Source organism: Monodelphis domestica, chromosome 2 (genome assembly GCF_027887165.1).
Source record: "Monodelphis domestica isolate mMonDom1 chromosome 2, mMonDom1.pri, whole genome shotgun sequence".
Lineage (NCBI taxonomy): Eukaryota > Metazoa > Chordata > Mammalia > Didelphimorphia > Didelphidae > Monodelphis > Monodelphis domestica.
This window is the reverse complement of record NC_077228.1, coordinates 374,901,362-374,913,846: the sequence shown is the minus strand read 5'-3', so window position 1 is coordinate 374,913,846 and position 12,485 is coordinate 374,901,362. Positions and strand designations below refer to the sequence as shown.

Here is a 12,485-nt window from a genome sequence, read left to right as displayed (position 1 = left end):
GATTAATTCTTAAAATGATCAAAGGATAATAAAAATATTTCCCCACAATTTGCTCATGTTCATTTCTTATAGCAACATATATCTGAATCTAAGAGAAGCCTTCCTGGAGAAGTTGAGATTGGTGGACTGTTTGAACTCAAATATTCTGGGATACAGTGGGCTAAGCTAATGAGGCATCCACACTAAGTTCAGCACTCATATCCCACAGGAGCAAGAGGTCAGCAAGCTGCTAAGGAGGTTTAAACTGGTCAAGCCCGAGAAAGCAGGTAAAAAATAATCCATGCTGATCTATATACATATACATTAAGGATCATTCAAAAGTCATGCATACTTTATTATGGAATACATAGTGGTACGTTTTGTCACATCTGTTCCATTGTAGGCATGTAAGGCAGGTAGGTCGCACAGTGAATAGAGTGTTGGGCTTAGAATCAAGAAGACTCTTCTTTCTGAGTTAAAAAATCTGGCCTCAAACACTCAGTAGTGGGCAAGTCACTTAACCCTGCTTGCCTTAGTTTTCTCATCTATACAATGAGTTGGAGAAGGAAATGGCAAACAATTCCAGTATCTTTGCCAAGAAAACCCTAAATGGGATCATGAAGTTTCAGAACCAATTGAAAGGACTGAATGACAACAGAAATGTATGAATGTATATGTACACATACTTAGGGCATCCCAAAAGTAGTTTTGGTGAATTTTAAAATTTTAATAGCTATTATTTAAATTAGTGCATATTATTTAAATTATTGCAAACAATTGTATTAATATTTTCAAGAACACCCCTTATGCATATGGGTATATACACATATAATTATAGCCATTAGCCATGCCTTCAAAAGAAATGAAAAAGATAACAATAAAGGGAAGGTGAAATCCTAACCACTGCTAAGTCAAAGGAGATTGAAATATATCTAAAACTTTTGCTACTAAATAGATAAAACTGACCCTTTCTAGCTGCATAATCACAGGCAAGTTACTTAAAACTTCTCTGAGTCACACTTTCTTTATCTGCAAAATAAGGATAACATTTGCACTACCTCACTCACTTGAATTTTGTGTCAAAAATATTCAATAAACATTAAAGTACTATGCAAATAAAAACTATTATTATGAAATTTAATATTAAAATTAATTTTTAAATTTAATTTAATTTTTAGAAAAATAACCAATTCTAGCTGGTTACTTACTCTATAGGATAGTGGATAAATGAACACTTTTTAAAACCATTAACAAGAAGAAATGGTTATTCCCTCTTGAAAGTGTCTATTTGCAACAACCCTCTGAGCCTGAGCAACATTCAGGAGACTGTGGGCAAATGTAAATGCTTCCCTTTCTCCATAAGAAAAAGAAACCAAGGTCTTGATCTAAGGAAGAGAGGCTAAAATTACATCAGGGACACCATTTAGCATTTGTAAAGTCAATGCTATGTGAGCTATGAACTAAGCATGGATGGAACAGAGAAGAGAATGAAAGGAAAAAAAATATTCTTTTTATATTACCCTACAGAAAAAATGAGAGAATTTTCTTAAAAACATATCTCAATTCCTTACTGAGAAATGAAACATGGAAGTCTGTGTACAAAGACAGGATGACTTTATATTTGCTCTAAGTAGTACTTATGGAAAAGGCATGCATTTCTAATTTCATGAAATTTAGTTAATGGATCAGTTTCTACTGCTTATTACTTTCTTACTTAACTGCTTCATCATAAATTAAACATGGAATATTGATAAGAACTAATTAAACTTGCTTAGAAACTATGCTTAAATTATTTAATTTCGATGCATAAAACATCTTATTTTTTCCAATCAGCCCAAATGACCATAAAGATTGTTTTTGTCCAATGTCATTCTCATTCACTTTTCCTCTTACATGGTTGGAATTAGTAAATGTGTATTCTATCATTCACATTCTACTTTTTTTCCCCTTGCTTCACAATATTTCACAAAGGTCTTTACAGATTTCTTTATGCTCCTCCTGCCTAAAAGACTGAATTGCATGATAGTATTCCAGTACATTGCTTGTATACAATAGTTTATTTAACCATTACTGTGTAATGTTGGAGGCTTTGGTTATTCAGGGTATACTCCCAATAATGGGATTACTAGTCAAAGGGTATGCTAGTTTTTTATATTCTTACTGTTAACTGGTCAGATTAATCTCCCCAAAGGTTTCTACAAGTTTTTTATTTCACCACAAATGAATCAATAACACTGTTTCTACAAATCCCACTATTCCTCAATTCTCTTGCTTTTACGTATTTTTTTCCTAATAGGATATGCATGATACAGTAATGATGCTGTTTTAATTTGCAATTCTAATTTTTAGAGAGGTGAAACTTTTTTTTCTCCAAGATAGCAACAATGATTTCTTTTCTGAAATCATTCAGTTCAGATATTTAATCACTTATTAAACCTGGGAATTAAAACATTACATATTTTAGATCACATTTTATCTATCATATTTGCCACAAATATTTACCAGTGTGTTTTTATTTTAGTTATAGTATTATTTGTTTATAAATGTTTAATTTGAATAAAGCTAAATATCTATCTTGTTTCTAATAATTTTATTCTATTTGTTGAATAGGAAAAGAAGGCATCTCTCCTAAACTGAAATCAATATGTAATTTGATTTTCTTCCATCTTTTTAAATATGCTGTAGGCTCTCTTCCTAATTCTAATTCCTGCCAAACTGTTAACCAGTTTTGTCAAGTACATTTGCTATATAAATGAATCTTTTGCCATTTAAGTTTTCCATAGGTAAATTAAACATTAACCCTTTATATACATTTAATGTGTTATCTGATATATCTAGCTAATTCATTGATTTCTGCTCTTTGCCTATTTAATAGTTAATTTTTCATGAAAATTGTTTTGTAATAGATTTTAAAGTCCAGAAGCTTAAGGATGTCTCTATTATCTCTGAAAAAATATACCTACCAATTTGCTTTTGCTAAGTTACATTATGATTTTTCTAATTCCATATAATAACTTGCCTTGGCATCCTGATTATTATTAGATTAAATCTATACATTGATTTAGGGAATATTTTCATTTTTACCTTACTAATTTGACTCATCCACAAGCACTGAATATTGGTCAGATTATTTAGGTTTTTCTTATTTTATTCAGAATAGGTTTATAATAGTCCTTATTGCATTTCTAGTAGGTAGGTTAATTCTGAAATATTTTATGGTGTTCCTTTTCTTATAATTCCAAAAATATTTGCTAACAGTAAATACAAATGAAGATTGTCTTGTGGCTTAATCTTTTACAATAGGACTTTGCTGAACTTAATTTTTATAGATTAATAGATGGGTTTTTATAGAGATAATTTATATACAGTATCTTATCATAGACAAATGATGAAATCTTCAGCCCTTTGTTTCTACTTGTTAGTCCTTTTAAAATTTTATTTCTGTTATTGCAATTTCCAAAATTACTAATACAATGTCATCCAAAAGTAATAGCTATTGGGATCCCTGTTTTGTTCCTGCTCTTAAGGGGAATACTTCTAATATTTCTCTATATTATATCTATAGGATGCCAATTTAAGGCAGATACTTTTTAACACATGAAGAAAAAAAATTTCTCTAGATCTAGTCTTTCAAATGTTTTTCTTTTTCTTTGTCTGTTAATCAACATTTAAGTACCTAACAGGTTCCAGGCATGTACTAAAGGCTAGAAATATAAAGAAAGGCAAAAGCTGGTCTGTGCCTTCAAGGAGCTCACAGTCTAACAGGGAAAACAATAAATAGGCAAATACATACAAACATTCTATATTTATGCAGGATGAAGAAGAAATAATGAGCAGAGTGATGGCACTAGATCAAAGAAGGGTTGGAAAAGGCTTCCTGCTGAAAAGGGAATTTTAGTTGGTACTTGAAGGAAGCCAGAGAAGTTGAAGGTGGAGATGAGGGTTTCATTCCAAGTGTGGGGTAGAGACAGAGAAATGCCCAAAGCCAAGAGGTAGAATGTGTTGTTTATGGAAAGGCAAACATAAACAGTACCATTAGATCAAATCATCATAAACATGGCTGAATTTTATCAAAGACTTTTTCTATATCTATTATTATAGCAATATTTTATGTGGTTTTTAATTTTTTAATTTTTCCATTTTTAACCAGTATTTGACAGTTCCTATGCCTGTATTTTATATCTGACAGAATATGATTCTTTAAAAAAATGTTATAAACCCTTATTTTTTTGTCTTAAAATCAGTAACTAAGTATGAGTTCCAAGCAGAAGAATGGTACGGGATAGGCAATTGGAGGTAAGAGGCCTGACTAGGCATCCACATCTAGGAAGTGTCTGAAGCCAAATTAGAACCTAAGAGCTCCCATTACCTATTGCCAGGCCTGACTACACACTGAACCACTTAGCTGTCCCATTCTTTTTTTAATATTTTGCTGTATTTTATTGGCTAATATTTTACTTAATATTTTATAGTTGACTCAATATGAAATTTGTGGATGAATCTGTGGTACAAAAATCTAAAAGGAAGTACAAACTGCACTCTGCACTGGTTGAACTACCTGTAAAATGTCCATGTTCGCACCTAGGGGTCACAAAGAAAGCAGAGTATTGTAAGAAGTAAATTAATATTTCTACCCAGATATATATTTTATAAAATGTATTAGAAAGGGTAGACAATCATAGTTTTAAATCTCATCATTCCTCTAAGTAACCTGACCACGAGTTGCCTAGCTTGCCAGTCCCTTCCTCTTTCCCCCTTACTTGCCTGCTCTGTTCCCATGTTCGTTTAAAAACCCAAAACCCAGAAAAGACCTGCCCCCTCACTTTTATTGACATACAACACGTTGACGAATGCAAAACCTGGTGTAACTGTGTTATGTGAGGAATGTTTGCAGACCAGTCAAGTTACTCAGGAGGAGGAGGGAATGAACTTCCTTGACACAGTATGTATGCATAGAGGGCAGCCAGGATGTTAAAAGACTTGAACTCAGCTCTTACCTATACCTACTATACATTATATTTTTATGGTACAGCTGAAAGACTTGAGTATGTTTATCCTGGTAAGGAGGGGACTAAGGCATTAAAGTCTTTATAGAAAAGCCAATACTCTGTATTGCTCCACAGGGCAAAAGTAGGACCTTTGGAAGGAAGTTATATGGAGAAATTTGGCCTAATATAAAGGAAGAACAAAACTAGCTTTTTCCAATATTGAAAAAGCCTGCCTAGAAAAGGAGTAAGCCCCCACATTGAATGTATTCTTGCCGAGGTTGCTGTGAAAAGAATTTCTGTGTTAGGTTGGAGACTAAACTACATGACTTCAATAAAGCTTTGCTATTTCAATGAACTGTTACTTTACTTCTCTCAAAACAATCACTTAGTATATTAACATACCTAATAAGTAGTGGGAAGCTTTTCAAATTTTCATATTAGCAAAGAGTAAAATCAATTTTGGCTTTCGTTCTTAAAAGATATTTGTGTAATAAGCAGAATAATACAAAAAATTCAGAAAGATTCAAGACTTAAGGACACAAATATAGGTCTCCCATTTCCTCAAAACCCTGCCAGAAATATAGAAATGTGACCATGACAAAAAAAAAGGCTTTCCAGCAAACTAAAGAAAAAAATAATAAATTCTTTAAACATATTTGCCATTGGATTTCATTGGAATATGAAAAAAATTAATAAAACTACATGATTATATTCAATAAAACTATATCCATTACTTAGGAAATAAAAATAGGTTTACTTTTATATAATGTCAAAATGTCAAGGACCTATAATTTCATGGGTATGTAATTTTTTTAAGATAGTCCACATAAATACTCTATTTTTTACACTGTGAATTTCATTTCTGCTCCATTTAAACTAATGAAATACCCTGTTATAGAAATACTCACAAAACAGTTTTCTTTTATTTACTTCAATGACTTGATTATTATCAAATATTCAGAGAGACACAGGTAAATGTGCTATGGTCAAAACAGATACATTTAAAAGATCTGAGTTTTTTTTATTTTCTGATTTAAAATCATACTACAGGCCCCTAGCTCAGTTCCTTTTTTCCCCCCTAAGAACTTCAATATTGAATTATTTCATTGTTTTCCACTATTTACTCAGGAATAGAGAAGCAGCATGGCAATAGCAGACAGAATTGGCTTCCAAAATGGAAAGAGCTGAGTTCAAGTTTTACCTCTGACACATCCTGGCTTTGTAGGCTCTGGCAAGACATTTAACCTCTTAGTAGTCCTAGCAACTGTAAGGCCATTTCGGGGAGAAGTTATAGAACAACACCGGTTGAAAGAGTGGACTCACTGGCATCTCCCTATTCCAATGAAATCATAGGTCCTTTCCAAAAACAAACATACATACAAACATAGTTCTTACCCCAGCACTGATTTTCCAGTCTCATCAGGTTTGCGCACAGTAAATGGACTTGGATCAATGCCAACATTCTTTGGCATAAAGTCTCTGAGGGAAGGAAATGAGCAAAAATAGGCTATTATCAATGTCTACCAAGATAATCTTCTATTGCAATTGAATATATGCCAGAACAACAACCTCTCCCCTCCACTCTGATACACATGATCAATTGATACATAAAGCAATTAAAGACAAAAATGAAAGCCTGAGGGATGGATTTCACTTCATTTTTACTGGGGAAATTCTGAACTCTGTGCCCATTGTTGCCAACTTGTAGAAGATGGGGTTTTCTTGCTCTTCTTTTTTTCCCCCAACGGTCTTTGGGCATACAAATACTTTCATTTTTGCAAAGGGGCAAGATTTGGTAATTAAACTGAAATATACCACTGGTAAATGGTTATTCCTAGTTTATTTTTTTTAATTCCATGCCTATTATCCACTTGTGTATTCTACAAATGAGAATATGGTAATAGAATGCTCATTTTTTCTAAAGAGAACACTAAAGCTATGTTTAAATAAAAGGGGTTAGAATTTGTAGGTTGCTGATTTTGTTAATTAAGATTGCAACTTTTAGAAAACTTTGTTCAAATAAAGCTTTGTTTTTTACTTAAAAAAAAAAAAACCCTGCACAAATCATTCACCCAAAGGCCCAAAGCAGCTTCAGGTGTTGGAGGCCAGGAAGCTGCCCAGAGAAATGGCCTCTAGCGTTTCTAGCTGCTGATTATTAAAATAGGATAGAATAGGATGTTGTATTAGACTTTGAATTCAAAATAGAGTTTGCTAGTATGAAGTGTTTCCAGAGATTTGTTGCCAGTTGGATGTAATTAAAGAAAAAGAAAAAAAGCTCATCAAACCTGAAGAAAATCACTTTGGCAGCTGAGGAAAGGAGGATTATAGTGGAGAGAGACTTGAGGCATTATAAGGCTATTCCAATAGTCTATATAAGAGGCAATGAGGATCTTACTAACATTATGAGGTTATGAGTCATAGAATCCCATAGCTTCAAAAGAACTAAAATTTTGGGTCAGCTTAAAACCAACAGAAGGCACATGTCAGGCATTTATAGACTAAAACGTATTACTAACAACAACTGTGCAAGAGGAAACACAAATTCACTCTGAACCAACATAGATATAGATATAGATATAGATATAGATATAGATATAGATATAGATATAGATATAGATATAGATGATATAGATATAGATAGATATAGATATAGATATAGATATAGATAGATAATCCACTGTAGTATCTATAGCCAAAACAAAACAGTCCTTGTATTCAAAGACCTTAAATTATAGTGAGAATAAATAACATACACATGTAAGTAAATAGAAAAGACATGCAAGTAATTTGGGGTCAGTAAGGAAGAAGGTTAAAGGCTTAATATTGATAAGAGAGCATATTCCGCATTAGTGATGTATCACATCTACAATAGTTTGGTGAATTTGTGAGATTACTGCTGTGGATACTTCCTCCACCAGAACAGATCACAGCTACTCTATTCCTTCTATTTATATTGTATGATTCTTGTCCACACATGGTGCTATGTCCAATTGTAGTTGCCATATTTTAATGGAGGCATCATCAAACTGGAGAAGGGCAAGTAGGATAATAAAAGGTCTAAATGTGCAAATCAACATTTATTAAATGCATATTATATAGACAGCACAATTTTATGAAGAAATTTGGTGAGGATGGTCATCCTGTAGAAAAGGCAGAATTTTGCTTTTTAAAAAGCAAAATATTCTGATAATCAGAGCTCCCCAATAATGGAATAAATTGCCTCATAAATTAGAGAGCTCTTGATCATGTAAAGTATTTAAGCAGAGGTTGGATATCAATCTATGAGAGATATTGTAGAAGGAATTTCTATAGAATATATAACTGGATTACAGGACCTCTCAGACCATCACAACTATAAGAGCCTATGATTTTGTGAGATATGTAAAATGTTGCAGGTCTATAAAGTAAAACCATATAACTCAAATATTTAACTTACCTTGCTGAACTTGTCATGGCCAAGCAAAAGGTGTCATCAAAACTACTTAATTCATAAGGTCGAAAGAACTCACTATGGATATCAATTTCTTCTTCATACTTGTGAAATTTCTTCACTATCAACTTCTTTCTGTTTTCCACACAAGTTACTACAAAGGATATTTTCTGTTATTCTTTTATAAGTAGCAAGCATTTAGAAATAAAATTACATCATTTTCTTGTATTCCTCATATCCAAGTGGAAGAGAGGAAAAGACTTGCATTTAGAGCCAAAGCTTTAATCCCAACTCAAAGTAGGTTTACATGAGACCCTAGACACAAACGGTTCTTTAAATGTCTCATGAGAGGGGGCCAGTCTTAAAATTAGGAAGACCTAGATTTAAGTCCTATCTCTGACACATACTGGTTATGTGCCTATAATTAAGTCAATTAACTTCTCAGTTTCTCCAAGAAACTCTTTAAAGACTAGAAGTTCCTTAGAGTTGCTGCTCTTCATCAGTGGAACAAGTTTCTATACATGAAGTTCCCTAAGCCAATTAAATTATAGGTGTTGACAAAAAAAAAAAACATTAAAAATACAGAATGCTTCAAGCACACAACCATTTTTCTAAAACCTATTAAGGAAAAGAAAAATAGAACACCTACCTTCATCATAAGGCAGTGGCAAATGATTTATTACCCCCGGGGTCAACCAGTCAGTATAGCTATAAAAGTGAAAAAAGAAAATTTATGGCCCAACTGTAAACACTAGCTTTGCACAAATTAATGGATATAGAAGGGATTTCCTGTAAACACCACATCCATTTAACTTGCTGGCTAATTTTTAAGTCCCTTATAAGATAACATTTTATACTTAAGCCAAAAAGATCCAAAGTAGGTTGCCTTCACCCTGTCTTTGAAGGATGTCTTTTGGAGTTCTGAGTCAGAAAGTAGTTTTATATTTATGGTTCATTTGTAGGTTTGGGTTTGGCAGCCAGGATACTCAGACTCTAGTTCTAAGTTCTACTATGAATTCATTGTGTGATTAGAGACAATCTACTTGGTTTCTCTATACTTCAGTTTCCTTACAGTGGTACTGTAATTAATAAGAGATAAAAGCACTTTCCGAAGTGCCACACAAATGAAAGATACTTTTTCTCAACCAGTTTAAGGTCATGCTAATTTAAGTATATACTCTCCTTATTTCTTTTATTTCTTTAACTTTTAAGTGTACACTTATGCATGAGAAAACCAGCTACAAATAAAACAGTAATTTTCAAGAAGGAAAAGCTGTAGAGGCAGAGTCAAGATGGCAGCCTAGAAGGAGCAGAAGTTCAGATCTCTGAAAACCCTTCCTTACCAATCACAAACTGAATACTCCTAGGGGACTGAAAATCAAACCTAAAAACAAAAGAGAGCCAAGGAACCCTTCTGCTGGACTCAATTCAAAAGGTACACCCCCCAAAAAAAGCAGGAATCCAAGAACACTCAGATTTAAGGGGAATACAGAAGGAAGGTCCCAGGACACCTCCCCCCACCCACTGAGAGCTCTGAGGCTCTAGCTGCAGCAAGAAACTCTGGGTGGGCAAAAGTTCTGGTCTGGAGAGTATACCTTGCAGGTAGGTATGTGCCAAGCTCAGAGCGTTGAACACAGACAGCGGGGAAGGAGCTGGAGAGGAAGCATAGAGCTGGCAGCCTGGCCAGAGCTGTGGAGATCCACCATATTGCTCCAGCCAATCAGGAGGTTTTGGCCTCAGAGCACACCCAGCCCAACCCAGCTGAACTCAATCCCATCAAAAGTCTTCAGAACTCAGGGAAGAACAGGCTCCACACCCCTCCCTCACTGACTGCTGGATTTTAATCCAATAAAAAGCCTCCAGAGGGCAGGGAAGCTCAAACCCCAACAACCCTCCCCCACAGAGTGCAACGAGAGATCTTCTATCAAAGCTCCAAGAGGGGAGATGGACAGAAGCCCACAAAACCAAAAAAATGAAAGGAGCAAGAGCAAAGACAAATACAGGGAGTAAATAAGGGGTGAATATGAGCAAACAACAGAAAAAGAAAAAGAAATTACAATAGACAGCTTCTATACAGCAAACAGAACAGAGAGGGAGGGATCAGAAACCGATAAATCAGAAATCCCAGCGAACTGGATACAGGCTTTGGAAGAACTCAAAATGAAATTCAAAACACAATTAAGAGAGGCTGAAGACAATTGGGAAAAGAACTTAAAAACTAAGATAAGTAATCTGGAAAAAGAGGCACTTGAACTAAAACGAGAAAATAGTGTCTTGAAAGGCAAAATCAACCAGCTGGAAAATGAGGCAAAGGAGATAAAAGATGAGGTAAAGAGGATGAAAGATGACCTCCACAGAAAATCAGACCAGAAAGAGAAAGAGAACCAAAAAGCCAGGGATGAAATCCAGTCTTTAAAAACCAGAATATAACAACTAGAATTAAGTGACCTCACAAGGCAGCAGGACACTATAAAACAAAATGAAAAGAATGAAACAATTCAGGAAAATATTAAGCATCTCATTCACAAAACCGAGGATTTAGAAAATCTTTTGAGGAGAGACAATTTAAGAATCATTGGTCTACCAGAAGACCATTACAAAAGAAAAGAACTGTACATAATACTACAGGAAATTATTCAAGAAAACTTCCCCGATATTCTATAACAAGAGGGAAAAGTGGAGATTGAAAGAATATACAGATCACCTCCAGTACTTAAACCCTAACTGACAACACCAGGAATGTTATAGCCAAATTCAAGAGCTATTTAGACCAAAGAAAAGATATTACAAGGTGCCAAGAAGAAGTCATTCAGATACCATTTAACCACAGTGAGGATAACGCAGGATCTGGCTGCATCCACACGTAAGGACCAAAAGGCATGGAATATGATATTCCAGAAAGCAAGGGAACTAGGTCTACAACCAATAATCAACTACCCAGCAAAACTGACTATATTCTTACGGGGGAACATATGGTCATTCAACAAAATAGAAGAATTCCAAGAATTTGTAAAGAAAAGACCAGACCTGAACAGAAAATTCAATGCCCAAGCACAGAACTCAAGAGAATCATCAAAAGGTAATTAAAAGGGGGGGGGGGGTAGGGGAGAAGATAAACAAAACAAAACTAACAAAAAATAGAACCTATTTTTTTCTTTGATTTTCCCTTTAAACATTATTTTATTTGGTCATTTTCAAACATTATTCATTAGAAACAAAGATCATTTTCTTTTCCTCCCCCCCTAAACCTCCCATTAGCAATGCGTGATTCCTCTGGGTATCACATGTGTCCTCAATCTGAACTCATTTCCATGTTAATGGTTTTTGCATTAGGTTGATCATTTAGAGGCTTTCCTCAATCATATCCCCTCCACCCCTGTAGTCAAGCTGTTGCCTTTCCTCGGTGTTCTTACTCCCACCATTTATCCTCTGCTTGAGGGTGGTATTTTTTTCTCCTTGTTCCCTGCATGTTGTTCAGGGACATTGCATTGACACTAATGGAAAAGTCCATTACATTTGACTGTACCACAGTGTATGTGTCTCTGTGTACAATGTTCTCCTGGCTCTGCTCTTTTCGCTCTGCATCACTCCCTGGAGGTTATTCCAGTCTCCATGGAATTCCTCCACTTTATTATTCCTTTGATCACAATAGTATTCCATCACCAACATATACCATAATTTGTTCAGCCATTCCCCAAATGAAGGGCATCCCCTCATTTTCCAATTTTTGGCCACCACAAAGAGTGCAGCTATGAATATTCTTGTACAGGTCTTTTTCCTTATTATCTCTTTGGGGTACAAACCCAGCAGTGCTATGGCTGGATCAAAAGGCAGACAGTCTTTTATCACCCTTTGGGTATAGTTCCAAATTACCCTCTGGAATGGTTGGATCAATTCACAACTCCACCAGTAATGAATTAATGTCCCAACATTGCCACATCCCCTCCAACATTCATTACTTTCCTTTGCTGTCATGTTAGCCAATCTGCTAGGTGTGAGGTGAAACCTCAGAGTTGTTTTGATTTGCATCTCTCTGATTATCAGAGATTTAGAACATTTTTTCATGTGCTTATTAATAGTTTTTATTT

The 12,485-nt window shown here is 34.6% G+C and overlaps 1 protein-coding gene across 1 annotated transcript in view; it reads right to left on the bottom strand.

The window, feature by feature from the left end:
- FIG4 (FIG4 phosphoinositide 5-phosphatase) overlaps positions 1 to 12,485 on the bottom strand; it is a 150,049-nt gene that overhangs the window by 43,112 nt on the left and 94,452 nt on the right. The window contains exons 17-19 of the mRNA XM_007484429.3: positions 9,047 to 9,105; positions 8,404 to 8,551; positions 6,363 to 6,446 (exon numbers count right to left, since the gene is read on the bottom strand). Coding sequence (XP_007484491.2) covers positions 6,363 to 6,446; positions 8,404 to 8,551; positions 9,047 to 9,105 — 291 coding nt within the window. The remainder of the gene's footprint in view (positions 1 to 6,362; positions 6,447 to 8,403; positions 8,552 to 9,046; positions 9,106 to 12,485) is intronic.